At 39.5% G+C, this 26,633-nt stretch overlaps 1 protein-coding gene across 1 annotated transcript; it reads right to left on the reverse strand.

Moving 5' to 3' along the window:
* Window positions 1-4,432: 4,432 nt before the first annotated feature.
* On the reverse strand, window positions 4,433-16,373 carry LOC130088964 (tudor domain-containing 6). Its single transcript, XM_056255998.1, has 4 exons — window positions 12,621-16,373; window positions 10,784-12,548; window positions 4,621-4,688; window positions 4,433-4,524 (listed from the first exon to the last, which is right to left on the reverse strand). The coding sequence occupies exons 1-4, from the start codon at window positions 16,278-16,280 to the stop codon at window positions 4,480-4,482; spliced, it is 5,538 nt and encodes a 1,845-aa protein (XP_056111973.1). The 5' UTR covers window positions 16,281-16,373; the 3' UTR covers window positions 4,433-4,479.
* Window positions 16,374-26,633: the final 10,260 nt, after the last annotated feature.

Raw genomic sequence — 26,633 nt, forward strand, 5'->3', positions numbered from 1 at the left:
CATATGGTGGTCATATCTTGTATTATAGAATTTTCATGAAAAGTCACATGTTTAAATGATAAAATGCAGCACTTCTTTTCCCCCAAAATGTCCATCACCTTCTGTATGCTATATTGCACAATACTGAATGCTCAGGTATATAGTAAGTAGTAAACAAACTGTGTAAATCATTACTAATAAATGGTAGAAACAAACCGAATGCATGTAGTGATTGGCCTTTTGCTGTAGAGATTTTCCATTTACTAAATACAGTAGGCACTTTGATTCCATGTATGGGGCAAATATATTTTATTCATATGACATACAAACACAAGTAGACACGACCTGTTTAGTTCAAACGCTCACTCGCCACGGCAAGGCACAGATCATGAGTGAGATGATACGAGCAGCGCGCCCAGATCTGCCTCGCGCACGCGCCGAGTGTGCACAGCTCGGACTGCTGTCATTGTCATTGCGACTCCTCACCCTGCCTCCACGTTGTCTCCTAACTCTCCTATGAATACTTCGACCTCGTCTAACATACCCAGTGGCATTAGACAAAGTCTCCACCACAATACTGTCGCCGCGATTGCGGAGAGGATCTGATAACACGGCTCACTCGCACACTAGCTCCGCTTTTGATCGCACTGATTCAATGCGCTCTAATTCGAACATTTTGTATAGAAACATGACGTTTTTTTGATTTGGGGATGAAGTATGACATGTCTGCCATCCAGTGGAAGGGAGGACGAACGAAATTTGACACCCAATTTGACAAAATCGGCCGTTTTATTCAGAGCCGCATCTCGTCGAGTAAACTCGACCGTGGCGCCTAGAGGGTTAAGAACTTGACATATATGATGATGTATAGCCTACCTATTTAATAAGGTTTGGGTAGATATAACATCAATTTATAGGGGGAAATATCCCCACGCCCATGGGCACGACAGGTGCTGTTTGATGGGCATGATGATGCTTCTGTCCTCCACTGCATGGGGTGAGATGCGTGGCTCACTAGCTGCGTTTACATGAGCCCCTTTTGTTTGATTTAAGAATAATTCCAAACTGATGACTTGTGATTAATCAGTATCTAAGAGCAGCATCTATGAAATATGGGTTGTGTTTTAAGCATTTGAATTGTCACCTGTTATGCATACGAAATTATGAAACGCGAATGTAAACCGTGTATTGAGTCGCGTTTCAAACTCATTGATCAATATGCTTGCGTAGGAGGCAGTGAAATGTGCGCTGGTTTCTCTCCGCGTTCTGCGCTGGTGTGCGAGTCTCCTCGACAATAAACGCAAGCTCTTATCAGCCCTATCCACCGCGTTTACGTTGTTATTAATAGTGGATACTTTCATGCGCTTCCATGTCCAAGTGTCTGCTATCAGACCCGTTGAAGTGCAGTTTCTGTTCATGTGTGTTAACCCTATATAGCCTACATACAGTTAGGGTGATATACATGAGTTAAAATGTGATATTGTCCGCACACCTCTTGCGTTTCGTTTGGTCACACACCACAAGGTGTAACTGTGGCCTCAAAGCTTCAGCACTGCCACTCTGAGCTCGATTGCTGATGCCTGAGGTAAAACACGCCCCCCTCATTAGCGTGGGGATAAATACATGTGGGGATAAATACATGTGGGGATAAATACATGTGGGGATAAATACATGTGGGGATAAATACATGTGGGGATAAATACATGTGGGGATAAATACATGTGGGGATAAATACATGTGGGGATAAATACATGTGGGGATAAATACATGTGGGGATAAATACATGTGGGGATAAATACATGTGGGGATAAATACATGTGGGGATAAATACATGTGGGGATAAATACATGTGGGGATAAATACATGTGGGGATAAATACATGTGGGGATAAATACATGTGGGGATAAATACATGTGGGGATAAATACATGTGGGGATAAATACATGTGGGGATAAATACATGTGGGGATAAATACATGTGGGGATAAATACATGTGGGGATAAATACATGTGGGGATAAATACATGTGGGGATAAATACATGTGGGGATAAATACATGTGGGGATAAATACATGTGGGGATAAATACATGTGGGGATAAATACATGTGGGGATAAATACATGTGGGGATAAATACATGTGGGGATAAATACATGTGGGGATAAATACATGTGGGGATAAATACATGTGGGGATAAATACATGTGGGGATAAATACATGTGGGGATAAATACATGTGGGGATAAATACATGTGGGGATAAATACATGTGGGGATAAATACATGTGGGGATAAATACATGTGGGGATAAATACATGTGGGGATAAATACATGTGGGGATAAATACATGTGGGGATAAATACATGTGGGGATAAATACATGTGGGGATAAATACATGTGGGGATAAATACATGTGGGGATAAATACATGTGGGGATAAATACATGTGGGGATAAATACATGTGGGGATAAATACATGTGGGGATAAATACATGTGGGGATAAATACATGTGGGGATAAATACATGTGGGGATAAATACATGTGGGGATAAATACATGTGGGGATAAATACATGTGGGGATAAATACATGTGGGGATAAATACATGTGGGGATAAATACATGTGGGGATAAATACATGTGGGGATAAATACATGTGGGGATAAATACATGTGGGGATAAATACATGTGGGGATAAATACATGTGGGGATAAATACATGTGGGGATAAATACATGTGGGGATAAATACATGTGGGGATAAATACATGTGGGGATAAATACATGTGGGGATAAATACATGTGGGGATAAATACATGTGGGGATAAATACATGTGGGGATAAATACATGTGGGGATAAATACATGTGGGGATAAATACATGTGGGGATAAATACATGTGGGGATAAATACATGTGGGGATAAATACATGTGGGGATAAATACATGTGGGGATAAATACATGTGGGGATAAATACATGTGGGGATAAATACATGTGGGAATAAATACATGTGGGAATAAATACATGTGGAAATAAATACATGTGGAAATAAATACATGTGGAAATAAATAAATGAATAAATGTGTGAAAAAATACAATTATACATAAATAAGGAAATAAAAGTATAAATACTCATTTATTTGTACTTTTTTACATTTCTTTGTATATTTATTTATGTATTTTTGCTTTTTTACATTTATTTGTATATTTATTTATGTATTTATTTATTTTTAATTAAGTCAGCTTTGGCATTCCATACTCGCTCCTCGATTCCTCGCGGTGCAATTAGAGAATTGAGATGTCCTTTAAGATGGCTGAGCTCGATTGGTTTCCGGGTCATAGGATGGAGGACGGAGGACCGAGGAGACGAGGAGGGATATTGAGAAGCACCCAGAGTATAATTTTAATTTTATACCGGTTCCTTTTCTCAGCACAGATCATTATTGACCAATCAGAGACATTTGTGATAACTGGGTATGTAATCATTAATATTGATTTTGTTGGCGGATTTCTATCAGGTACCACTCAAATAAATTGATATATTTAAACGATTATGCGTTGTAATTTAAAAATGTTTTAGACAAAGGAAAAAAGCGCTCATGGAATCTGAATACTGCTCGACGAAGGCATTGAGCCGCATTGCGCCTCCTCGAAAAAGAACCTCGTTTGTCTCATGCATTAATTTTCAGGTGTCATGGTGCAATTTAGCATACTTAAAGGTTCTCTAAGCGATCCTGGGTGACGTCACTTCTTGTTGACGTTCGATCTATTGTCAAACAAAACGGAGGCTAGCTAGACCCTCCCTCCTCATCCGCACACTAACCCCCCAAACCATTCTTGTCCTTGGCTGGAACAGTTTGTTATGTTTTGGGGAGCGGGTCGCTGCAGTTTGCTTTTGTTGCTGTTTGTGGAGCCTGGGCTGTCTACAGAGATCGCGTTTCTTTACAGTGTGTTCAGGGGACAGGCAGCCAGCGGATAGTGAGGAGATGTTTGCTGTATGTGACAAAAAATGTTTTGGCCTAAAAAACGCGTGACATCGCTTAGAGCACCTTTAAGTGCACATTTAAAATATTCAAAACTATATCAAAACCATCTCTATGAACAGTTTTTATTGCAACAAATTATTCAAACACATTAAGAAAGAAATTAATACAAACTATATTTCACAAAAAAAAAGGGAGGGGGGGGGGGGGGGGGCTAGGTACTCCAACCATCATTAAATTCAACCACCATTAAATTCAACCACCATTAAATTCACAAACACTTGTGTAACTACATAAAAAAAAAAAGATCATCAAGGATAAACTAGGGTATCAACAAAACCTAACACTGCAATCAGACAAGCGTCATGCCGTGTTTTAAAATGACAAGAAACATGGCAAGTAACATCTCTAATCTTTCACAGACTTGAATGTGCAACTAACAAAAAATTGTTTCAAATGGACATCTATTTTCCCCATGAAAAAAAATGGCTTATACCTTTCCACAATAAATAGTTAAAAATGTTACTCATTTGAAGATGCACTTAGAGTCACATGAGTCTTCAGTGCAAACCTATAAAGTAACAAAAAGGGGGGGGAAAGAGTTACTTTTCAGTAGGGATTACTGAATATAAAAAAACAAACAAACACAAAAGCAAAAAAGGAATACCATAGGTAACATTTTATTTTCTAAACCAGCAACCCAATCTGAACTTCTGCTTGGTGTCATCGGGACGTCTGTTGAAAAATAAGCGAAGGGAAAAAATAAATCAACCATTGACAACTAAAAATAGATAAAATAAAAAATAGGCCATCATACACTAAACGACAGATTTTCACACCATAGAACTACACATTGTACCAAACAGAAACATGCACATCATATAGAAGAAATGACAAATGAGAAAAATGTGTTCTAAAATTAGCTCAAAATATCAAACATGCATGATACCCTCAAACTGAAAAGAATCAGTCTAACTAATTATAGCATTTTTTTTTAAAGTAATAATATATAAATAATCGGAGGCTCTGGCCATCATACACTACACAATTTTATGCAAAATCAGCCAAAATCAACTGCCCAAAAACTAACTTTCAGCAACTAGCGATGACTCCTTCAGACTGTAAAGTGTGGTGAAAATATGGGTAAAAAGTAGTGTAACGTATTCCAGCCTTAAATTAAAATACTCATCTAGAGAAATTGTGGATAGGGTCTAAAATATAAGCCTAAAAAATAAATAGCCCTTAAAGGGATAGTTCACCCAAAAATTAAAATTACCCCATGATTTACTCACCCTGAAACCATCCTAGGTATATTACATAAGTGCATATTACATTATTCTTTCAGACGAATACAATCGGAGTTATATTTAAAACATGTCCTAGCTCTTCCAAGCTTTATAAAATGGCAGTGAATGGACAGTTTCTGTCCAAAAAAGTACATCCATCCATGATAAAAGTGCTCCACACGGCTCCAGGGGGTTAATAACGGACTTCTGAAGCGAAGCAATGTGTTCGTGTGAGAAAAAGATCCATAGTTAAAACTTTATCGACTAAAATAACTAGCTTTCGGCAGACCGCCATCAATTTACGGTGAAAGAGTAACCCTTGACCTGATGCACAATGTAATGACAAACAGTGTTGGGCATGTTACTTAAAAAAAGTAATTAGTTACTATTTGTGAGTAGTAACTATTACTGAGTTAGTAACGGAGTTAAATCATTATAAATGTAACTAATTACCAGGGAAAGTAACTATTGCGTTACTTTAAAAAAATAAATAAAAAAAAGTTTTAAAAAAATGTTTAAATATGTCTGTGTCAAATAACTTGGATGCCCCCAATATTAAATATGTTAAATTAATGAAATGGACAATAAATAGAAAATAATTATTATAAAACATTGTACACTAATCTACACTATTGTAATGTTGCTGTGGGACAATGTGAGAGACACCTATTAAATTCAATATATTTTAAACATTATCATTACTATAGTAGAACAATAAAACATATAGATGGTTTAGAACTTTTAATATTTTATATTGCACAGACCACAACTGGCCAACAAATAAGTTGAAAAATAAATGATGCTTAAGAAATGTACCTAGAATAAGTGATAATAAAAATATATACATACTCTTTGTAGTGCAAATTAAAATGATAAAACTGTCACACAACTGGTAGACATACTGTAGCCTAAGTATTTTCTTCCTCACAAAAGTAAACCGTTTAACAAGAAGTGCTCCCAGAACGTTCCCTGCAGGTTATTTTTTTTATTTTTTTATTTGTATAACCATGTAAATTAATTAAAATGTTGCAGATGATACCATTGTAAGACTGGAAAAACTGGAAGAACTGGTTGAGGCTGAAATTTAACATTTGATCTCCCCCTCGTGCACCATTGAGACGAAGGTCCTCTCACCTCTCTCCTCTCTCTCACCCCAATGCGAAGATCACCAAAAACTCACCCAAGAATCTAAATGGTTTAATGTGAATGATTATCAGAGTATTATATATGTTTAGTATCATTCGAAATGTCTCAGTGTGACTGGTACAAATGTCTCATTTCCAAATAAGTAAAACAAAAGGTAATAAGGTTTTTAATAAGGTCCTTTATACACACAAAGGAAGGTGGATGGTTAAACCCTCCTGCTCTCAGAAGGTGTTAACTCGGAACCATTTGCTAATAGTGGGAATTTGCATCAAGTAAATCAACTTCTGCCCCCAGTAAGTCTGGGAAGGTGTTAAGGTGAATTTCCACTGTGAACTCATGTTTACATATGAAATGGGGTCTGTCTATATAATGAAATGCAGCAAAGGCTCGGGGCCTTTTCTGTACTTCAGATGAGCCTGTGAATGCAGAGTCGCCGAGACTCTCAGCTTCACGTATTTCCTAATGTCGGGTTCGTCTTCTCTTTATTCCAGAGCATTTGATGTTTTGTATTGATTATCTTTGAACGGATTATGAAATTGGAATGATACTTTTACCTGACATAAATTGTTACATTTTGATTATAAACTTTGACAAGTTAAAAGGAATAGTCAAGCTTTCGCTTATATTTAATGATGCACATATATCATTAAAAACCTTTTCATTTATGGAGTCAGATGAAATAATGAGAGAATACATATGAGAAATGTATTGCATTTAATCAAAAATACTTTGCCACGAGAAAAGACAGTAACACGCAGAGACCTTCACCCGCTGATCGGATGCTTGACTTTGGGCCGATCTAGCCAGGCTTTACAATACCAATAGGCTACAGAGATTATATAATTTGTTTATAAATAAATGACAAATTTCAGCATTAGAATAATGCTCGGATACACCCTCGGTCTCTCGCACACTTTTGAGCGCGCTCTCGGACCCACTCGGTCTCTCTTGCACACTGTCGGGCGCACTCTCGGACCCACTCGGTCTCTCTCGCGCACTTTTGAGCGCGCTCTCGGACTCACTCGGTCTCTCTCGCGCACTCTCGGACCCACTCGGTCTCTCTCACGGACACCCTTGGTCTCTCTCGCGCACTGTCAAGCACGCTCTCGGACACACTCGGTCTCTCTCGCGCACTGTCGAGCGCGCTCTTGGACCCACTCGGTCTCTCTCGCGCACTGTTTATATATTTATATATATATAAAATGTTTTTTTTCTGGAACACAGATGTAAGGACGGGTCGCATGAATGGTGGTGTTTCATTAGTAATATTATTATTAGCGTTAATCACAGGTTCGCGTTTAAAGTCTGAACATTTCGACGGAGGTGAATCAATCAAAGTTAACTTTAGCTGGAAGTAACATTATTCAAGAACCGCTATAACGCCAAAACAATCTGTTACCTTAAATTATGTTTATCTCTGTAAAGCTGCTTTGAAACAATCCATTGTTAAAAGCGCTATATAAATGAAGATGACTTGACTAGTGTTTTTGTTGTTGTTATTAATAATTGCTCACACTTGCAATAGAGAAGATTTGACACATGGCACTGACAATTCAACCAAATACAAAGTATTTATTCTCTTCCTCTTCTACCTGCACCGTCTTCTCCTCTAATGGGCCCTTTTCGCCACCTTCTCTGGACCGGCATCCTCTAACCTGGCCTTTTTAGGGGGCTTTCCTCTCAGGGCGAATGAGAGGATGCTTAATTGCTTTTTACCCAACATGACATCATGACTTAGCGTAAACATACACGCCACTTTCAAGTCAAGCGGCGTGTTATCTATTCGCATTTTGAGCTATCCGTGTGTAATGTATGTCCACGCCGAAATATTTTGCGTGTATGTGTACGCCATTAAATGTCCGAGTGATTCCGCGTGTATGTGTACACCGTTAAATGTCCGAGCGAAACGAAGCAAAATCTATATCTACATCTGTGGAGCGATATTTCTTTTCCTAGGATGGTAGGAGAAGACTCATAAATGGTATTAACCCCAGTGACGGGTAGGTTTAGGGACGGGGTTGGGGTAGGTCATTTATTTATATATACATAATACAGTAATATAACGTTAAGTCAAAGGCGTTTATAAACACGCTGAAAAGCGATTATGCGTGTTGATAGCACGCCAAAAATGGAAATACGAATTGGCGTGTCATACATACGCCGTTTCATGAGATCAGTCTGTTTTTACCTGACATCTTTGAAAGACAGATGCAATGATTAATGCATCCATGGCCCGGATATAATTATAAAAATATGACATGATTTTAAAAGTGACCTATAACATCGACTATGCAATACACTTTAATTTATTTAGTGCTTATAAAATTATTAAGCCTATTTGGAGAGAGAGATGTTTATAATTTGACTATGTCAATAACGAAAATATGATTAGGCCTAAACTACTTGTTCTGAGCAGGTGTTGTCAGTGAACAGGCTGTAAAACTGTTGTCTAAGTTACAGACACTCATGAAAAACTCATGCTAATTATCTGGGAAACGTTTCTCTAGCAGCAATCAAGTTGCCATTGTTTGTGTCAAACAAGTTGTGAATTTTTTGTAACATTAAAACAGGAGATCATGACTTATCTTGAATCTTACCCAGATACAATAGTGCTATTTTCTAATTGGCTAATGTGTAGACCCTTTCTTTTTTTTTGATTGGCTGATAAGTGGCAGGCTCGACTAGAGAACTGCATGGGAGAGGCGCTTGATTCCTGTCGGTTCCATAGTGATAGCGGCGTGGCCAGAGACATTTGGGGCGCTGCAGCATTCAATATATTATAAATAGTTTTTCAGCGTGAGAAATACAATGTGTGGCGGAAGTGCGTGACAAAAGACCGAAATGAGTGACTGTCACGCTCAATGAGTGACACTTGAGAGCCCTGCGTCAAAGAGTATAGAAGAACAATATACGTTCTTTGCCTGCGTTCTGTTGTGGCTCGTGCACAACACTTCTCTCGGACGCGAGCTTCAATCCGTTGCGGAGAGACTCTCTTTACTCGCTACTAGCAACATATATTAGATCTCATTAAATGAAAAATTAAACACAATGTACTATTTAAATCTAACGCCGATTTGTGGCCGTCACATGGGTTTTACGGCGCTGATTCCCATTGTCCACAACTTTAAATGTTTTTTTTTACAAACGCCGCAAAATCCTTAATCATTTTTACCACTAACGGGCTGCAACCATGTCTTAAAAGTTTTGTTTTCCAGCCACTTTGGCTGGAATTTGCACTCTCATTTTTCCAAGGTTCAGACCTGCATCACCTCTCCGCATCACGGCACTTTTGCTCCGGCCAGAAGCAATTACCAAACTGGTTCCGCGTATTTATCACACAAACGTACATATTTTGCGACAGCAAATACAAATTATTAATTATGGAGGCTATATTCAAATAAATTTATATAAAATTCTCTTCAAAACTATAAAAAAATTTAATGCCTGTAAGAATGAAATTTAATGGTTTTTAATGCCTTAAGGCCTTAATTTTCGCAAAATCCATTTAAGGACTTATAATGCTTTTTAATGCCCCGCGGAAACCCTGTCTCACGCATTGTCGAGCACGCTCGCGCCGTTTGCATAGCTTTTGTCCAGTCCGGCGCCTCAAACACACACCAGAGAAAAAACTTTTCAGGCCATATGGCGGAGAGCCTACTCGGATGAAAACCGCGTCAGTGAGCTCATTTAGGCTATAGTAATACCGCATTTTATCGTCAGTAACGGTAACGGTGTTGTAACGGGGGAAACAGTAATTCGTTTGATTACTGCGTTAGTAACGCCGTTTATTTATGATGCCGTTATTCCCATGACTGATGACGAACGTGGAAACGCAGAGGATAGAGCAAAACAAAACAACAGTCATGAATTAGAAGTCTAAAACGAGAATTTTTAAAGAGAAATGTCGGAGGAACTTCAGTTTGTTGCCCAGCCTTATTTGTTTGAACAGTGACAGGCGTCAAAGATTACGATACTCCTATGTCATACATCATCAAGTGTTACTCTTTTGGCTTATGTCGACTTGCGTAGGCCATCTGCCGGAAGGTAGTTATTTTAGTCGATAAAGTTGTAAAAATATGGATATTTTTCTTACACAAACGAGTCGCTTCAGAAGGCCTTTATTAACCCCCCGGAGCCATGTGGAGCACTTTTATGATGGACAGATGCACTTTTATGGACTTCAAAACAGAAAGCGGCCATTATAAAGCTTGGAAGAGCCAGGTAATTTAATATAACTCAGATTGTATTCGTCTGAAAGAAGAATGTCACATACACCGAGGATGGTTTGAGGGCGAGTAAATCATGGGGTAATTTTCGTTTTTGGGTGAACTATCCCTTTAAAATAAATGATATTCCATTTGAAAAATAATTGAAAGATTTTATCACAAATTTACGAACCTTTTTCAGAATCTTCCATATCTTTGCCATTTTCCACAGTATGCAGCAGCATTGGCTCAGCTGATCCAACAGGAACTCCATCGTCAGGTTCATGACAAACTTTTTGAATTTCTAAAACTGAATTTGTCCTTGTAGAATCATTATCAATGATATCCCCAAGCTGATCATCCACCTTGTTTTCAGGTACATCATGCAATTCACCATTTATTACTAATAGTTCGATTCGATTACCTCCATGTTGTTCAGCACAATGAGGTTCACTTGTGTGATTTTCCTCTGTTAAGACTGCAAGGTTCACACTCGTTTTATCCTCTGAAACAGGTTGATCTACAGATGTTGACACAGTGTGATTTTCCTTTATTGTGATTGAAATGTTCACACTTGTTTTATCCTCCGAAACGGGTTGATCTACAGATGTTAATGCAGTGGGTTTTTCATGGGATTCAATCACCTCTGCAGAGTTCCTCAAAAACTTTGTCATGTGCTCATTTACAAGACATTGTGGAGACTCAACTTTAACATAATATGGAGGGCTGTTAGGGTCCAGCATATTAGCAATGCACTGCACAGTTACTTTCAGAGGTTTATCCACAACAAGCTCATAGAATGTATCGGTAGCTACACTGTCGCATGATCCAGATGATAGATCAAATCCTTCTAACTGACACAGAAAAGCTTGAGCTGGACTTTGCAGTAAGTCATAAGGTAGTGCTTTAACAGAGCCTTCACTGATTTCCGACTCATTTCCGAAATCAACAAATAGGACAGAAACAGTGTTTTTGCACTTATTAAGAACCTTTGCACGATACCACATCTGATCGTCGCAGTAACGAGCCAAGCACGGGTTTTCAGTTTCCAAACTATCTAGCAGAATTGGCTGCGTCTCACTAGAGTTTCCATATTCTTGGGCAACGTGGGTGATTTGGTCAAGTATTTCAGAGTTTGAAAACTGGCACCAGAAATAATTTGGTCCAACAATGCATGATGCAAAAGCTTCTACCGTCTGTCCCAAAGACACATCTGGTTTCTTGAAGAGCAGCTGGAATGTCTCCTCCTCAGTTTTGGAAACTGCCAGTAATGCATTCAAATCAAAATGATCCCATTTCTCACTCAACGAACCCAATGAGCTGGGAGTCATTTTAACTTCCCAATTAATGTCGTCATCTTTGATAAACTTGCAAGAGAGAGTATTCTCCCCAGCATCACCGAAATTTTTTTTGAAGAGCAATATCTGTTCCTTCATTTCCTCTATTCCCTGAGTCTTGAATCGATCATCTACACTACAGCTGCAGTGAATGCTGAACCTTGGGTACAACAGTAGCAGCTCATCAAGTTGACGAATTTCAAGGGGAGATACAGTTGCCTCATTTCCAAAATCTATGAACTCTACCTGAATCTTGCCATTTTCAGTTGTGTCCTTCACAATGGCACGATACCAGGAACCATCTACAGAAAACATGGCTTTAACCAAACTTCCCTGCTGAACACTGAATGCATTCCTTTCTTCTTTCTCAGATGGCTGAGGGGAATTCAATAGTTCGCTAAGGGAGAATAATGTATTCTCATCTACTGCCAGTTGCACAAAAAAACTTGTCAGGCTGTTGATGTGTGAAATATACACTTCAGACACTGTACCTGGTTCTATCACACGGGGAGGAAGATCTCCAACTTGAGGTAAAAACCGCACTGATAATTCAGGAACCACAGATTCTTCAGTAGACGTTGGGTTTGTAATCCTTTGGTCTCGGGTCATGGCTGCAGCACGCTGTAATCGATCTTCTTGATTGGATTCATTTTGAGAAATCTGTGACTCAAAGTTGATAAGTTCAGGGTTAACATCATTTGATGGTCTTGCACTAGAATTAAGCTTGAGAGTTTTACCTTTCTGAACAGTTTCAGAGCTTGTTACTCCAAAGTTGTTCTTACCTGCAGAGGGTTTTGTTTTAGCGGACTCTCTCACTTTGCTACAGACTTGAGGTTTGGGGTCACACCAGTAATCTTTCATAAGATCATTAACAATAAGCCCCTTGGATTCAACAAGAACGCTGTACAGGGGACACTTTGTAATGTCCTCATACCTTTCAGTGTTCTGAATAGTCACTTTTAAAGGTTCATTCACCAGAAGATCAAAAAATTTATCAGTTGCAGCGTCACTCCAAGTGCCATCTACGGACCCCAAAGCTTCTAACTGACATAGAAATGCTTGTGGTGGGCTTTCCAGGAGCTTGGTGGGCAGGAACTTAACGAAGTTCAGATCAATTTCAGACTCATTTCCATAATCTATGAAAAGAACAGAGACCGTTGTATCATGTGTATTGATAACCTGTGCACGGTACCACTGCTGGTCAGAAAAGAATGCTATGCACAGTCCTCCTTGGCGTAACTGATTTGGCTGAATTGGTTTAGTTTGACTACAGTTTCCAATTTCTTGTGCAAGTAGAGAGACTTTGTTAAGTTCCTCTGAGTTTTTGAACTGGCACCAGAAGTAATTTGGTCCATCAATAGATGAAGCATATGCTTCTACTATTTGTCCTTGAGTTATAGCTGGTTCCTTGAACGTTAACGGCTGGGTATCTTCATTGCAGCGCATTTGCGATTCAGTTTGAACACCTGATTTGAGAGCAGTATTAAACAAAGGACCTTCCAATACAACACCCTGGTGTTCTAAACTGACAAGCCAAGCAGATACGTCCTCTTGGATAAACTTGCATTGAATTTTCTTCTCACCATTTTCACCTGCTGATTTTTTGAAAGTCAAAATATCTTCCTGGGTCCAATCACCTTTTTTTCTTTTCTTACCATCCTCAACTGTGCAACAAATACTGAGCCTGGGGGTGCTAAGGAACTGCTTGCCAAGTTGCCTTATTTTAAGGGGCAGAAGTGTTGCCTCATTCCCAAAATCAATAAACTGCACTTGAACCATGCCATCTCTCTTGTTTTGAACAACAGCACGATACCAGGCCCCATCAGCAGGATATTCAGCTCTCACCAGGTCACCTGACTGCAACAAGTTTAGTTCAACTTGTGCATCACTTAATTGACCAGAATTAAGATTGTCGAGAATAGAAAATATTTCATCTTCATCACTTGTCAATTGTACAAAAAAACTCGATGGACTATTACAGTGTGAAACATAGATGTCTGAAACATATCCTGCATCCAAGGCTTTCGAGGGAAGATCGGTGAGCTTTGGATAACAAAGGATCACCTGTTGCTGTAAACCATTAGGCCTAGCTCTACTGTGTCCACTTGTTTGACTAGTAACAGTCTGGAAGTTTTGTTTCAATGTACCTTGAACAACTGGTTTCGTGGAAGTTTTCTCATGTGCTTGTGATGGAGTGCTTAAATTATTTCTTACCCCTCTAGACTCCACTCTTTCTGAAGTCTCCTTGAAAGTATGAGCCTTATCAGTTCCTTTGCCAATGTTTCTTTTGGTATTGTTCGACTGCTCTTTAATTTTTAAGTTGAGGTTTGTTTTCTCGTCATACATCTCCACTGATAGTTTGCCAGAGGTATTTTGTTTCACGATGACAGTGAACATGCAGTCTGTAGCGTAGTTTTTAAACCACTCATTAATCTCACATGGCTCAGGTAATGTTAAATTAAAAAGTTCAAACAGAACAGCCTGAATGGGAGTAGATGCAAGCGCACTAGCATTTGGGGGAAATGGTAGAATATCAGATTTATCCAAAACGACCAAGTCACCATAGTCTACAAATTGGACAAGTATTTTTTGATGCATTGATTCAATTTGTCCTCTGTGCCACAGCCCATCTGTGTATTTAGCAAGACACATCATCTTAGGGGAAATTGACAACTTTGCTTCTGGTCGCTTGCGGCACAGTTGTTGAATATCTTTGGTCATTTTCCTGACCGTATCAGTATTTTCTGCAAAATGGCCAAAGAACTGGTTTACACTTTGGACACATGTTATTTGTACCTTAGCCTTTGCACCCACTTCAATTTTAGGTGGTGAATCAACATATGTATCAGTCTGAAGGAGTGGAGCTGCACCAATATTTGGTGAGTGCCCTCCCTCTGCAGGTTGTAGGTTTTCTTTAGATTTGGAAGGTCTCACTACCAAGACATTTTCAAGAGAACTGGAGCATCTGGTTAAAATGGGTGAATGGAGAGAATGTAAAGACACATTTCTGTCATGCATATATTTGCAAGTCACTTTGTTTAGATTCTCAAGAGTTGGGTCACTACAAATTCTCTCCGTCACGGACAAACACTGCTCTCTGTGGCCAAATGTGTTGTTCACATTTACATTGTCATTTCCATAAAGCGTTATATGATAGACATCCCCTTTCACACTGTGATGCTCGAATTTTCCAACAAGGATTTGATTGAGTACAACAGACTTCAGATAATCTATCTGATCAGTCCTCCATCCAACTCCTTTGTCAATGACACCATATAAAGAGCATTCATAGGTGATAACTGGCAATTGGAAGAACCTTGCAGACAAGGGTCTGATATTACAGAGTTTAACAAAATCTCCAATTCCATAATCGACATGAAAGACCTTGACAACATCAGAGATGTTGTTCTGCTGAAGTACAGATCGATACCAATTGCCATCACTTCCTTTGGTTGCACATGGAGACCCATCAGACAGCGGCATTCGCATCTGAGCAGAGAATGCATCTTCATAGTATTCGTGGAGCTGATCACTTAATTTCTTGAGCTCATGTGAAAAGACATGCAGTTTGCAAAAGATCCTCAATGGATGAACAACTTGTGTTACAGTTACAATCTCAATTGTTCCAGGCAACAACTCTGGATACAAGTATTGATGCAACTTGTCAGGGTCACTGGCATGCTCCTGCTGACCATTTGTAGTCACAACGTTTGTCTGCATGGAAGGATTTATTGGCAAATCCAGTGAATGCATTACAAGGCTTTTAAAGTCTTCATTAGGCATCTTTCTAGCAAATCCAAGTTCATACATTTGTTTGGATAAACTTGGAATGTCAAGGAGAACAATTCTGGAAGGCATCATCACATCCTGAACACACCCAGATACCTTTTTCCCACACAAAGATCTGATGTACTCTGAAGCGGCCCGAGACCATGCACTCTCAAGACATAGAGGTGATACACTGGCCAGTATACAAAGCTCTACTTTGGGAGGTAGACTGCAAAGGTTGCGTGGACATTTTGTCAAGACTTTGCTTGAGGCCCAGAGTAATTTACCATCATCAATTAGGAACACCTTGTATTCATGTTTAGATTTTGAAAGTATCCTTGCTCTGTGCCAAGCTCCGTCTTCATATACTAAACATACTTCTCCAGGTTTGCCTTCAAAAGTTTGCTGCCGTTTCCTAAGGGCGTCAATGTCTTTTTTTAGTTGTTGATATACATCAATGGCCTCTTGTCCATGATTTAAATTCCCTCCAAATTCCACTAAGATAGTGTGTGGGTTTAAAGTGACTCTTGCGATATGAATGGTCGTATTGGATCCGACTTCTGGCAAACCAGGAATTGAACACATCTTGGTTGAGAATCTTGCCTTTCCAAATGGTTAAAGAGCATAAATGGGGAAAATCTGAAGAAAGAAAAAGAAGAACTTATTAAAAGAAAAGTTCACCCAAAAATAATTTACTCCTTTACAAAAATTATTATTATTATTTAAATGGAACAAAGAGCCTAAACTTAGGTTTCTTTTCCAGTTTCTTAATGTAGGGCTGTCAGTAATGATTATTTTCATAAATGGATGATCAAATAATAAAATCAACATTCAATCTAGGGATCCTCATATTGACTAGGGCTGGGTAAAAAATATCAATTTCTCGATATTAATCGATTCTCATTTTTACGAACCGATATCGATTCTTAAATCTCAAGAATCAATTAGTCATCCTGTTTTCATTTGATGAATGGAACATTGTAGCGCGCATCCCATCCAATAAATCGCAATAATCTTTGTGCTTTGTTACTATTGATACTAAATGAAGTCTCAAATTACGTCCATTTTCTTACGAAATTCAAAAACATAAATACCGTTTTGGCGCTGTGGCGTGAGATCGCTCTGGCTCAGCTCAAGAGAAGCAGCAGCGTGGAGCGCACATGATCTCCTCTTCTGCCTTAATACCAGTTACAGCTATAGTAGGCTACAACTGACTCCCATAGTATACAGCATTAGTTAAGAGATTTGTTTTCCTTGAGAAAATTTGCCATGTATTGTACCTGATATCCAAAATAATCAATATTGAATCGAAATCGAATCGCAAGCTTGTGAATCGAAAACGAATTATGAAATTTGTGTCAATACCCAGCCCTAGTTGTTAAAGTGTAAATTGCATTATCTTCGTGAAAATTTTTACCTGCAATGTGCTTACTAAACAAAGATAAGAACCGCCCACCATTGTTTTTTTTATACCAAAATGCTGAATATAATATGAAAAGTTGGTGCGTTTTACAGTGGTTTTAAGCAGGCCCCCTCCCTTCCACTAGGCTGGGCGTGACGTCATAAAAGGTACTCCAAGCTTTTACTGTCTATGCTCCAGGCCTGGAGTCACGTTATATTTGGAGACCTAGCTAGCAAAAATGGTTATCTATCGTGTTGGTTATCTATCGTGTTTGTGCGGGATGTACGAATACATCAAAAACGGGGGAGAGGCTCCACAAGTTCCCCAGGACAAACGGCTGATTCGTGCCTGTAAGTGTTAGCATAACTTACCCGAGGTAGAGCTTAGATCGGGCCCAAAAAAATCAAGCAAGACCCTACCCGAGCCCGCTGTGTCCGAGCCCGGTCCGGCCCTGCCCGACACATTAACTGTAATTATGAGCCCGGTTTAAACCAGACTATTTTTTTATACGTGGGTCGTTATAACTGACGTTCTCAACTACTTTCTATATTACTTTCTCCCTCCCGCAACATTTATGTTTTGTCCCGCTCCCGCCCGCAAAAAGACTTTTTTCTGTTCCTCCAAATACTTTCAAGTTAGCCTACGTGTCGCCACCATACACATCAGCATACATGCTCCTGATCACTGTTATAACATTAAGCAAGCGGGCTACTGCGTGCATGGTCTGGCATGACTGCGCGCAAAGTGCGCTCCCATAATAATTCCTAAAAAGCTGACATCAGTTCATCGCGATCTCACACATCTCTGTTATTATCAATGAAGCTTTCATAATATATAGGCCTACACTATGTTTGTTATAATTAGAGGATTTGCCAGCATACAGAATTCAGCACTGAACAAAAAGTCCGTTTTGAGCGGTGAGGGGAGTCCATCGTAAATGCTTCTGATTGGCCATTATTGCGTTCAAGAAATCTACACATATGCCTGTGATTGGCTACATCGCTCAACGCTGCAGACATGTTAGAAATAGAAACTCTGCCTGTAAACCGTTTCTATTTTGTTTTAGTTGTTCTTATTGCTTTTCTGCAACAGATGAATACAAATGTATTTGTTTTTATGTTTTATACATAGATATTTCCAGTTTGCGGGAGTCCCGCGAATCGTTTTATTCTCCTTCAACCGGCACACAAAGAGTGAGTGCATTACCGCCCGCGCTCCCTCTTATGACGTCATCACCCAGTTACGGTAAAAAAACCCAATAAATGTTCTTTTAACGCATTTTAAGACAGAAATTTATACACATTGAGCACTTTAATTTACACATTAATTGGTTGTGGTGGTTAACCTGCAATTTACACTTTAACATGATATTCTCGGGGGAAATGAGCAGCAGTCAACAGTGCAGCACCCGTAGACTACAGTTTAGAGGAGTGCACGCTCACAACGGGGAAAGCATGAAACTTATTTGACAACATCAGTTCATATATCAATATCGTAACAAATAGAAATAACCTTAATGTATGGTTATCTGCATCTTTCCATCTCTTATGTATAGTTACTTTTTAAACACGAAAATCGCATTCAACATGACACGCAAGCGGTTGCCGTGGTAATGAACAACCTGCTTGTTAAAGCGAATGTGTTAATCCTGTATCCAGGGCCTGAATTTCGTTTTGGAAAATGGGGGGGAAATCCCCCCCTTAGATGATTCTCATGGGGGGGATTTTTTTTGTTTGAGGGGGAGAAAGGGGGGGGCATTTTTTCCAAACAAAATTATTATATTTATCTTGCCTAAATGTTTGCGCTCATTGCATTTTTACAATGGGGTAATATTGTTGTTAAGAATTTACACATCACAAGGAAGCTTGATTTAAATTGTTTAATTAAATTGAAAAACTTTTCTCTTTAATTGTCTTTATTTGTATCTTTATTCTATTGTATTTATTTGTGCTACTTTTTTCAATGGGTCTAACACTAGTATTCATATACAGAAACTGAATAAAGTAATCAAATGGAAAATAACACTGGGTAGTATTTTAGTCCTGAATAAATTACATACATAGGCTATTAATCCTGATTCCTTTAACTTAAAGCTATCTTTTGTTGTTTTGACAACAAAATTAATGACAGACACATATGGCTGCCGTCACTTTAAGAGCTAGTGCACGGATCCTGTGTTCATTATACTGGCAAGCGTTTTATGCTTAGGCCTATTAAAGACAAAACCGACTATGTTTAGAGTATAGCCTACTCACAAAGACCGAAATTGACAATTTTGCGTGTTAAAACAATATAATCCGCAAAAAATAGTTACTGGCCAGCTGTTTTTGAGGCGGATTTTCTATGAATGTGCGCATAGATAATCTCTCAGAGAGCGCACGAGCACTGATTAGTTTAAAATCGCTTGAATGTTTAAACTGGTAAGACTTAAAAAGACTTCAGTCACGATGCACAGCTGGCCCGATTGTGCAAGTGAATATTCCGTCATGTCCCAACCTCACGGTAGAGATCCACTTTTGCGACACGACAGTCGCGTGTTGTTGCGACGCCTCCCCAGATTTGTACTTTGATGGGCGTTCCTCAAGTTTACCGCTATGGGCGTGGTTTTGAGCCAGCGGCCAGTCTAGAATAGAGGACCTGCGAGAGACTTCCCCCCCGTCTCCATATGCTCTACTTCTATTGGATAGTCGCGTTCAACGGAATTCATTTGCATAAAGATGGGCATCGGCCAGCTTTTCGACGCGCAGCATTTTTCTAAATGAAGCGCCGCCTTCCCAGAATGCTTTGCGGGTGCGTCAAAGTCGCGTGACGTCACTCATAGGAATAAAGCGGAGCGCGGCGCGACAGAAGTGCCGCACGGACAAGTGGATCCGCACACAGTCTATGGTCCCGACTCCAAAACGCGAGTGTGTAACTTATTATCGCCGCAGCGCTTGATCCTTGCCTTGCACAACACATTATGAGAGAAGAGATAGAAGACGCGCGGCACCGCTGAACACTCACGCTGTTTGTGAAATTGCGTCTGGAAGATAGTCGTTAAAAGAATGATTTGATTTTATCTGTGTGGATTACGATTGCGGGAATTTCCCGCTTTAGAAATGGGAGACCTGCGGGAATGATTAGAATTATGCGCAATACCCGCGCCGAAATTCGAGCCCTGGTATCTGAGGCAAAATTACTAAATATGCAGCGCGAGTTATATATTTCTAACTCCAAACAATTAGCCACTGAACCAGCTTATAAAATCTTCTTCAAGGCTGTGCTGGTTGCATTTGAGGTACAGGTCATGGGGTTTCTCAGATTTAGCTTGAGACCGGTATAACCATTCGCCTCGATAGTAATCGTGTCTCCATTGTCAAATCGGTGTTACCGTGAGCAAATGAATTGCATTCCCGCTTAAAATGAGCGTTCGTAAATATTTCCAATAAAAGTTGCGCTCATCCTCAAATGTGTATCACTGGATCATTATGGATTAGGGGTGGAACGGTACACAGAAGTCCCGGTTCGGTTCATACCTCGGTTCAGACATCACGGTTCGGTACGATTTCGGTACAATGGAGGGAAAAGCAAAACAAAAATGCAGAAGGCATTGTATTTTTAAAATAAGTTTTATTGATAGAGGCATAGAACCAGTTTATGCACTGACATTAGTTTTATATAATTAGTTTATTAATTAAATTAATAAAAAGACAAAAAGACCTTGCGATATGTTTGGTAATTGTACTATTAATTTAAAATTATTTTGCTATATTTCAGATCAATATATTTGTTTTCCTTAATTTTAATTAACATTATGAATTGACAATGTAACATATTCTCATCTGAATTATAAATAATTGATTTCTGCATGTATAAAATAATACTACCATTAAAAACATTCAATTTTCTTTTTTTAATGAATGTAGAATGTGTAAGATTAGTGCTCCGAGGACAAGAAATGAAAACCAATGACGAATGTCCAAAAGATGGGACCCACAGACTGTTTTGAAATGGAGTTGGATAAATATGTTTTGCTTTTAAAACAGTGTGTGTGTGTGTGTGTGTGTGTGTGTGTGTGTGTGTGTGTGTGTGTGTGTGTGATTTTGGTTGGGTGACAGTTGTAGGTTACAGTTTGACAACAGTTTACAGTGTGACAAAAGCACAATGTTGTGTTTTATTGCGAGTGTACACAAATATAAGTAAACACTTTGCAGGTTTAATGATCTGTATGAACAAAATGACGGAGTATGTTTTTTATGTTTCCACTGTTCGATCTCGCGCCTCTCTCTCTCTCTCTCTCTCACTCACCCAGTTCGATCGCGCCCGCGCGCCTCTCTCTCTCTCTCACACACACACACAAACACACACACTCCACCATTGCAATATTGACATCGTAGCCTGTTCATTATGCGGTCACGGTCACACCAAACGCGAATAGAGCGTCAAATTCGCGTCTAGTTCGACGCTAGTCCAAGCGAATAGGACGCGCGTATAAAGCCAACGTTTGAAGTGAACGCGCGTTCAGAGCTAAGCCGATGCTACAGATTATGTGTCCCTAAAGAACCCGCGTATCTAACAGTAGTTCTGCATTACATTAATTTGCACGCGATTTTATTATTATTTTTTTTTATACCGTGTATTCTCCGTGTAAATTCGTGCACCGAACCGTGACGCCCGTACCGATTCGGTTCGATACGAATACATGTACCGTTCCACCCCTATTATGGATCATCACAAAGTTGTTGTGTTTGGTGCTGCTGTATTGTATTTGCGGAGAAGACGTCGGACTCAAGAGATTTTGGGTTCATGACACCCTCCAGGACCGTTATCTATATGCAAACAACGTCATATCATAAATGATAGGAAACCCAGCAACAGCGATGATTAGATTGTCCTCCATTTTCTCGGAACTAATGTTTTGGTAGGAACGAAAGTTTACATTGTATGTTTTTCCGGAATCAGCCAGCGCAAAGGATGTCTATATTCCGATTGGTTGCTAGCCTTTTGCCGCTGCTTGCCGCTGAACCGCGTCATAGCTCATTAGCATAAAGTTGAGCTACTTTCATTAGCATAAAGTTGAGCTACTTTCAACTTTCTGATTGACGCTCAAAACGCTCAAAGCACCCAAAACACGACGCCGATGGATTTGACGCTCCTTGCAGCTGAGAGAAGCCAGCTTCCATTGAAAATAAATGACTTCCGGTAGCTTTGGAAGCTCAAGTCGGCGGCGGCGTGTACGTACAGTTAGTCTTCAGACGAAAAAGCTTATTGGTCTTAGTCACATTTTAGTAATTTTGTCTTTCATAGTTTTAGTTGACGAAAAGTAATTGCATTTTTTGGTCAACTTTTAGAATGTCCAATTTTGAATGAACTCGGACTTGTCACGCACTCGGATGAATTTGTACTCTGACTTGACACTGACTCGGACATTTTAGACTCGGAAAAATGTCCGAGTCCAATCGAGTCCGGGCACTGGAGGACACAATATTATTCAAAAACTAAACAAAACTACTTGTGTTGTTTCCGCGTTGAGCATTGTAGCCAATCACATACATGTACCGTATTTTCCGCACTATAAGGCGCACTTAAAAGCCTTTAATTTTCTCAAAAAACGACAGTGCGCCTTATAATCCGGGGCGCCTTATATATGGATGGTGAACACACGTTCACCAAGACGGGGAGACCGCGCCAGGCGACTTACGCCATAATCTGCCAATGGATCGTGGATGCCTGGGCTGATATATCAGTCTCAACTGTGATCCGAGCTTTCACGAAGGCAGGAATAATCTCTTTATTCAGCCAGCTCACATACCCGTATTTACTTTCTGTTTTCGGCCGAAGTCCACAGTAGTCGATTGTCGAGTTCGCGCGAGCGCGATCAAACCTCCTCCGTGTGTTCAACATCTGATCCTGATGAACTATCCATTTGAGCTGATATTCTCAGCACACCACACAGCACCGTCATCGGCTGACAGCTGACAGGCTGAGTCTCCACTGTTGCTCAGTTACCAATGATCGCGCGCGCGCACTCGACAATCGCCTACTGTGGACTTCGACCGAAAACAGGAAGAAAATACGGGTATGTGAGCTGGCTGAATAAACATCCTTTTTATTCATATCTTTCACATTTACTGCACTGCAGTCAGATTCACCGTGTTCACTCACATGGCTGTGCACTTGTAATGACACATTAAGGTTGTTAAGAGGCTAAAAGCAGGTTTAAAACTTTTCCCGTTTAAGTCAACAGGGTGCAAATTTTAAAAAGAGGATAACACGGTGTAACTTAGGCAACACCGGTTTTTGTCGTTGTTATCTGTACTGACAGCACTCCAAATTTACAAAAAAATGTTAAAAATGACCGGAGTTTTCCTTTAACGTTTGAACAACGTTACCATGGGAGTGAACGGAGTTGTCAGAACGCTTAATAAAGTTTGATCTGACTGTTTTGTTGACATTTGTTGACATCTAGTGGATGCATAACGCAAACCCAGTCAAACGTTAGACTGCAGTATCTTATGCGCCTTATAATCCGGTGCGCCCTATATATGAAAAATGTTCTAAAATATGTCATTCATTGAAGGTGCGCCTTATAATCCGGTGCGCCGTATAGTGCGGAAAATACGGTATATTAAGCGCATGAACAGTGGCAAATCAGAGGCATTTTAGAGTCAACATGCGGAGAATTTGCTCAAAAATCAGCACAAGCTTTATCCTTTCGCAAATCCCCTCATAAAACAAAGTCTAGACGCGATAAATGAGATTCACTGTGCAGTGTGGACAACTTCAGTGTTAATGACGAGAGTTTTAGGGAGAGTGCAGAACCCGGTAAGTAAGTGATGGCTTAAAGGGAGCGCTATTGACAATCTAAATAATAGTTTTGTTTTTCGTGCTTCTAGAGGACCAGTGGTTACATTCACAATGTAAATTATAAAGAGTGATAAATGCATTTAAATGTGGGAGTGAATCCGCAAAATTTTAGTCCTGCGAGTCATGAAATTGTGATGATTGACAAAGTAACCATAGCAACATGAGAACGTGATAACCATAGCAACATTTTGGCATCTACTAATTTTATGATTTGTTACATTTAAACTTTAGTCATAAAGTTTACATACACCTTTCAGAATCTCCAATATTTTATTTATTAATGAGGATCATAAAAACATTGTTTCTATTTAGTACTGCACTGAAAAAGCTTTTTCACATAACAGATGTTTAATAGCCTAGTCCACAAGACAACATACAATACAAATTACTTGATTTTAATATGGTGTCATCACCTGAATGATCCACAACTGTTTGTTGTTGTTGTTGTTGTTTTTGGGGGGGGGGGGGGGGGGGGTTAATGGTTGTTCATGAGGAAAATCCTCCATCTCCTGCACATTCTTTGCTTTTCCAACATCTTCTGCATATTTGACACTGCAGTGACTGATTGTGAGATCCATCTTTTCGCACTGGTGACTACTGAGGGACTCATACACAGCTATTACAAACATTTAGTGATGCCCAAGAAGGAAACATCCGTTAATAATGGAACTGGATGTAAACTGGTGTAAATTGTACTTATTTTGTTTAAAAATTCATTAATTTAGTCCTGCCCCTCAGAGGCTAAAAAAGATATTAGCATGTAGGCCTAAAACAAAAAAAGAAAAATTTAAACATGACCATCATCTTGCTCAAGTTTACCCCTGGCTCTTAAAGGGATAGTTCACCCAAAAATGAAAATTCTATCATCATTTACTCACCCTCAAGTTGTTCCAAACCTCTATGTGTTTATTTGTTCTGCTGTACACAAAGGAAGATATTTGGAAGAATGTTTTAATCAAACAGATCTCAATCCCCATTGACTACCATAGTATGTATTTTTTCCTACTATGGAAGTCAATGGGGATTGAGATCTGTTTGATTAAAACATTCTTCCAAATATGTTCCTTTGTGTACAGCAGAACAAATAAACACAGAGGTTTGGAACAACTTGAGGGTGAGTAAATGAAAGAATTTTCATTTTTGGGTGAACTATCCCTTTAATGCATCGTGTTGCATTCTTAAGCATTACCTTGCAGATTCTGAAAGATGTACATTAGGTAAACGTATAACTGACTAGTGGTGCACGATATATCGGCCGCCGATATATCATCGGCCCATGTGGTCAATTTTTTTACACATCGGTATTGTTCCGATGTCAAAATATGGCCGATGTGAACAGGCCGATAATTATTCCTGTGCATTTGACGTGTGTGTAGATGTGAGTGTGGGGGCGGGGATGTTTGTTTTTGCAGGTGCTTGAGGCGGCAAAAAAAGTAAAACTCAGTTTAACTTTGCCTTTGGTGAGGGAGCAACAATGTCATCTGTCTGGTCATTCTTCAAAGTGTCTGAAGAGGATCCTCGCTAGGGCTGCACGATGTATAATTTTAGCATCGATATCGCGATGTGCGCATCCAAGATAGGTCACATCGCAGGATGTGCGATATCAACAGAGTTGGGTATAACGCGTTACAAATGTAACTCATTACATTTAAAATGTATGTAATTTGATTACAGTTACTAATGTCAATAAAATTAAGTTACTTACGTTACAAATGTATTGTTAAAGTAACAACAGGTAGTTTTTTGCTCTCGGGCTCCCCCTACAGTTGGGAAACAGTATTGTCCTCTACTACTGTCGTAAACTCTGTCATCCTACATGCACGTGCAATTGTTGACAACCAGGATAGCCCTGAACACTGTAGGAGGAGGTCACATGCAGGTGTTCTGCTTGCGTCGCGTGTGAAATGTCTTCATCCCAGGTACAGTGGCATATATTTCAGCATGTCATATGAAAATAATTTCATGGGTTTTATTTTTTTTTCTAACGACAAATGATCGCGATGCTCACGTTTACAAGCCAGCGTCATTATAGTAGCCTAGTCTATTGGTTACCGTTTTACTGGATCTATATGATACTTCAATGCAATGTTTGAGTGGTTGATAACCATATATCGTCAATATTATAATATCAAGCTACCATAAATGAATCTGCAAATTTTACAAATCGATTTGCATTATAGCTTGAGGCAAGACAAATAAACAAATATCACAGACATGTTAGGTATCCTAAAATATGATTTTATTAATAATCTTCCTCCTTTCTTTGTACATGTTGAGTAGACTACACTTTTTAGGTCAAACATTTGCTATTTGCATTTCATCGATTGCAAAGTTCAAATCAGAACGAGAATACTAGCGATAGCTAACCATCAAAAACTAGAATATCGTTTACTAGCTACCAGATTGATAATTCGCTACTACTCTAGCGAATTAGAGAGGTTAGAGAGAGGCATTCTTTTTTCGATGGGGCGTTCGATGCTCCCTGCACACGCAGTCTCTCGCTCGCTTTCTCTCTCTGCCGTCCGCGCGCGTTGGAGCACAGTCTCTGTCTCGCGTGCGCGCTCGCTCTAGATTCCGGGAGATTTGAACTAATTTGCGGTATAACTTGTCGATCACGAGTGGCTCAACAGGTAGATCTATAGATAAACTCATCTTTCAGGGATTTGACCGACCGGGTTGACAATTTAGCG

Source organism: Rhinichthys klamathensis, unplaced genomic scaffold (genome assembly GCF_029890125.1).
Source record: "Rhinichthys klamathensis goyatoka isolate OS25496 unplaced genomic scaffold, OSU_Roscu_1.1 h1tg000123l_1, whole genome shotgun sequence".
NCBI lineage: Eukaryota > Metazoa > Chordata > Actinopteri > Cypriniformes > Leuciscidae > Rhinichthys > Rhinichthys klamathensis.

Coding starts and splice junctions, on each gene's coding strand:
- LOC130088964 (XM_056255998.1), bottom strand. CDS start 16,280: ATGTGTTCAATTCCTGGTTTGCCAGAAGTCGGATCCAATACGACCATT. Junction 4,689..10,783: donor TATGGAAGATTCTGAAAAAG/GTTCGTAAATTT, acceptor ATTTTTCAACAG/ACGTCCCGATGACACCAAGC. Junction 4,525..4,620: donor AAAATAAAATGTTACCTATG/GTATTCCTTTTT, acceptor GTTACTTTATAG/GTTTGCACTGAAGACTCATG.